We start from the raw sequence: 3,118 nt of genomic DNA, 5'->3' as shown, positions 1-3,118 counted from the left end.
GAACCGAACCATCTACTTCGGGTCGGGTTCGGGATTCGGATCCGGATAAAATGCCCAGGGCTATCCAACCCGTCTTAATTAACCAATTAGAATACAATAATATGCCATATCATATCATATTTTAAAACATAAATCAAAATTAAAATAAAATGATAAAACAAATTAAAGAAACAAATTACGTAGATCTTTTATTAAAGAAATTTTGTCGGTTTGGGTTTATAAAATATAATTAGGGCTTAAATTTATAATATTTAAAATTATATATCGGTTTGGTTTTATAAAAGAATGGTTAAGATTTAGATTTTATAATTAAACAAAATTATATGTCGGTTTGGGTTTACAAAAGAGTGGTTAGGGTTTAGATTTTACAATTAAACGAAATTATATGTCGGTTTGGATTTACAAGAGAGTGGTTAGTGTTTAGATTTTAAAATTAAATAAAATTAAATGTCGGTTTGGGTTTATAAAATAGTGTTTAGGGTTTAGATTTTACAATTGAATAAAATTGTATGTCAGTTTGAGTTTATAAAAGAATGGTAAGGGTTTAGATTTTACAATTAAACAAAATTATACGTCGGTTTCGGTTTATAAAAAATAGTTTTAGATGTGATCATTAAAATCTATAATATAATATTAGAATTAACACCTAGCGCTAGGAGTTTTCGTCGAAGTCTATCTCCATTACATGCCGAAGTTGAAGCTTTCTTGTGGGCGATGCGGTGCATGATTGGCCATGATTTCTGGGACGTGGCTTTCTATACGGACTGTGCAGATTTGGTGAAGATGGTGTCTTCTCCTTCTGACTGGCCCAGCTTTCTCGACGTACTTGCACGACATCATGATAGATAGGGAAGAATTTTCTTCTTTCTCTTTATTTTATATTTCAAGAAAATCTAATGTAACTGCGGACTCTTTGGCACGCCAAGCGCGTACCTCTCCGCATCATGTTCTGTTTGTAAACAATTTTTTTTCCCATTTGCTCGTTTGAGCTGATATTTTGTAGACAAAAAAATATATATTAGAATTAACAATTTTAAAATTGATTGATTTACAAAATTTGTTTCTTCAATTAAGATTTGTTTTCGGGTTATTAAGAAAAGTTCATCCAGTGAACCAAGAATTGGTTTAACACTTCTCAGGATTTATCTCTTACTTACCCAAGGACATTATGTTGAAAGTTGGAACTATTATAGTTTCATACCGAAGCTTGGGAGAAGCTTCATGAAGGCGATCAGGCAACAATTTTTACATGAACTCCAACCCCGATTTCTTTATGAAAAAATTGAATAGTTCAAAATTTTATTAATTACGATTGTTGCACTTCAAGATATGTAAACGCATTGACTTTGGATTTGTTACTTTTGCCATTGAAATCAAACAAAAATCAAACTTAATTTAAAAAAAAACAGAGAAACTTTACTTGGACAATGTCTCTAACACCCATTTTAGAAAAAAGCATAATTACTATAGTGGAGGATAAAAATAGGACGACACTGAAAATCCGAGGAAGAGGAGGCCTCCAACAGTTGCAACTGTGCGTTGCGAGATCCTTGAAGCCAGCATGCTTCCTCCAACAACCGCTAGTGAAGTACACATCGTGTGTCCAATTGTTGCCCCAATGGCCACTCCTATGGCGTTCTTGTGAGTCGCCAACTTCAAAAAAACAGATAAAAGTCATTTGACTGGTAAATTTTACTAAGAAGCTTAGACTTGAGACATGACTCTTACAGCTATTGTAGCAATCTGGCTACGGTCGCCCCATTCAGCTAGAAAAGTTAAGATGNAAAAAAAAAAAAAAAAAAAAAAAAAAAAAAAAACATGAGACGGGTTATATAGTCAACTTTATAAACAGTTAACGGCTAATGTACAAACCAAAAGCATCAATATGCCCAATGGAAGATTACCTCTAGAAATATTGGGGTACAAAATCTTGAGAATAAGCGACGGAAAGGTGTCTTTCCTTGGCCTGACTCAAGCTTCTCTTCAACCTTGACCAAAGATAATGGGAAGTCAAGACAAATTTAAATGTTGATAGCAAATAAGAAGGTCAGGCACAATTTCTTTTTAATTGTAAAGATGCAAACAACTGGCAAACACAAGTAGCTTGAGATCAACATACTTCCTCCATTTCCTTCTTCTGATTTGACTTTGAATCAGTAGACCTCCAAGCAATGTAGAGTAATCGCAAACCAAAAAATGCATAGAGAACTGCATATTCAAAGATGAAAGATCCTTAGAGTGAGACTCAGATTAAAAAGAAATAGTCACCAAAACTTACAATTATGTGCAACAATGCCCAATCATAATACAGATACTATTACAACATTAAATTGGTTTACGGATTCACAAAAAAAAAGACATGAAGTAATCAGTTTGGATAGTACTTCTCTACTAAATGAATCAACTATCCTTACATTTCACCAGGTATCAAATAAACTTAGATACCAAGAAAACTTGAGTTTTCAAAATCATAATCACAAGACGCACTAAAAGATGAGTGGATAGATATTCACCTTCAGAAAGTACATTTTAAGACGACAAAATTCATAATCATTTGCATAGCGCTCTCAAAAATTTTAAGCTAATAGAAACTTTAAAAAACCAAAAAATATAAAGTGTGACTGTTCAAACCATATAATATAAGAGAAGGACATACCTGTAGCAGCGCTGTTGGTGTGCTTCCTTGATATCAAGTTTGGCACTATTCTACCAAGTCCAGTGGAAAGTATCTAAATCGAAATCATGAGAATCATAGATATCAGACAAGTAACCTTTTCTAGTTAACTAAGATTTCTCAAAGAAACTATTCAAGTGATCTTGCACTTACAGTCATAACAAACAAAGCGGAAAGTGCACCCGATAAAACAGTAGCTTTAGGATGTCGCATAGCCATCAACGCCGCTATAATAAACGTTTCATCCCCAATCTGACATAATGATGATGAGAAACAAAGATTTATCAAGTTTCTACAACTAAAGAATCAATCACCCTAGGCTTGAACCATATCAACAAAAACCACACGAACCTCGGTCACAAGTATCATGGAGAAACTCGAAAACAAAGCATCAAATACACCAGGGCCAGTTGATTCAAGGTCAAGATTCAAACCAAGAGCAGC

At 33.7% G+C, this 3,118-nt stretch overlaps 1 protein-coding gene and 1 long non-coding RNA gene across 2 annotated transcripts; both read right to left on the bottom strand.

Annotated features, from left to right (window-relative positions):
* Positions 1,331-1,788, bottom strand: LOC104732575. The gene is made up of 2 exons (XR_758899.1): positions 1,729-1,788; positions 1,331-1,653 (listed from the first exon to the last, which is right to left on the bottom strand). It is a non-coding gene; the product is annotated as an uncharacterized LOC104732575 (long non-coding RNA).
* Positions 1,864-3,112, bottom strand: LOC104733811 (GDT1-like protein 3). The gene is made up of 5 exons (XM_010453357.2): positions 3,026-3,112; positions 2,828-2,926; positions 2,657-2,729; positions 2,120-2,208; positions 1,864-1,988 (listed from the first exon to the last, which is right to left on the bottom strand). Exons 1-5 carry the CDS (start codon positions 3,041-3,043, stop codon positions 1,881-1,883), a joined length of 387 nt encoding a protein of 128 aa, XP_010451659.2. The 5' UTR covers positions 3,044-3,112; the 3' UTR covers positions 1,864-1,880.

The sequence above is a fragment of the Camelina sativa genome, chromosome 12 (assembly GCF_000633955.1).
Source record: "Camelina sativa cultivar DH55 chromosome 12, Cs, whole genome shotgun sequence".
Taxonomy (NCBI): Eukaryota; Viridiplantae; Streptophyta; class Magnoliopsida; order Brassicales; family Brassicaceae; genus Camelina; species Camelina sativa.
Note: the sequence above shows the minus strand (reverse complement) of the source record. Positions and strands in the feature narration are given on the sequence as shown.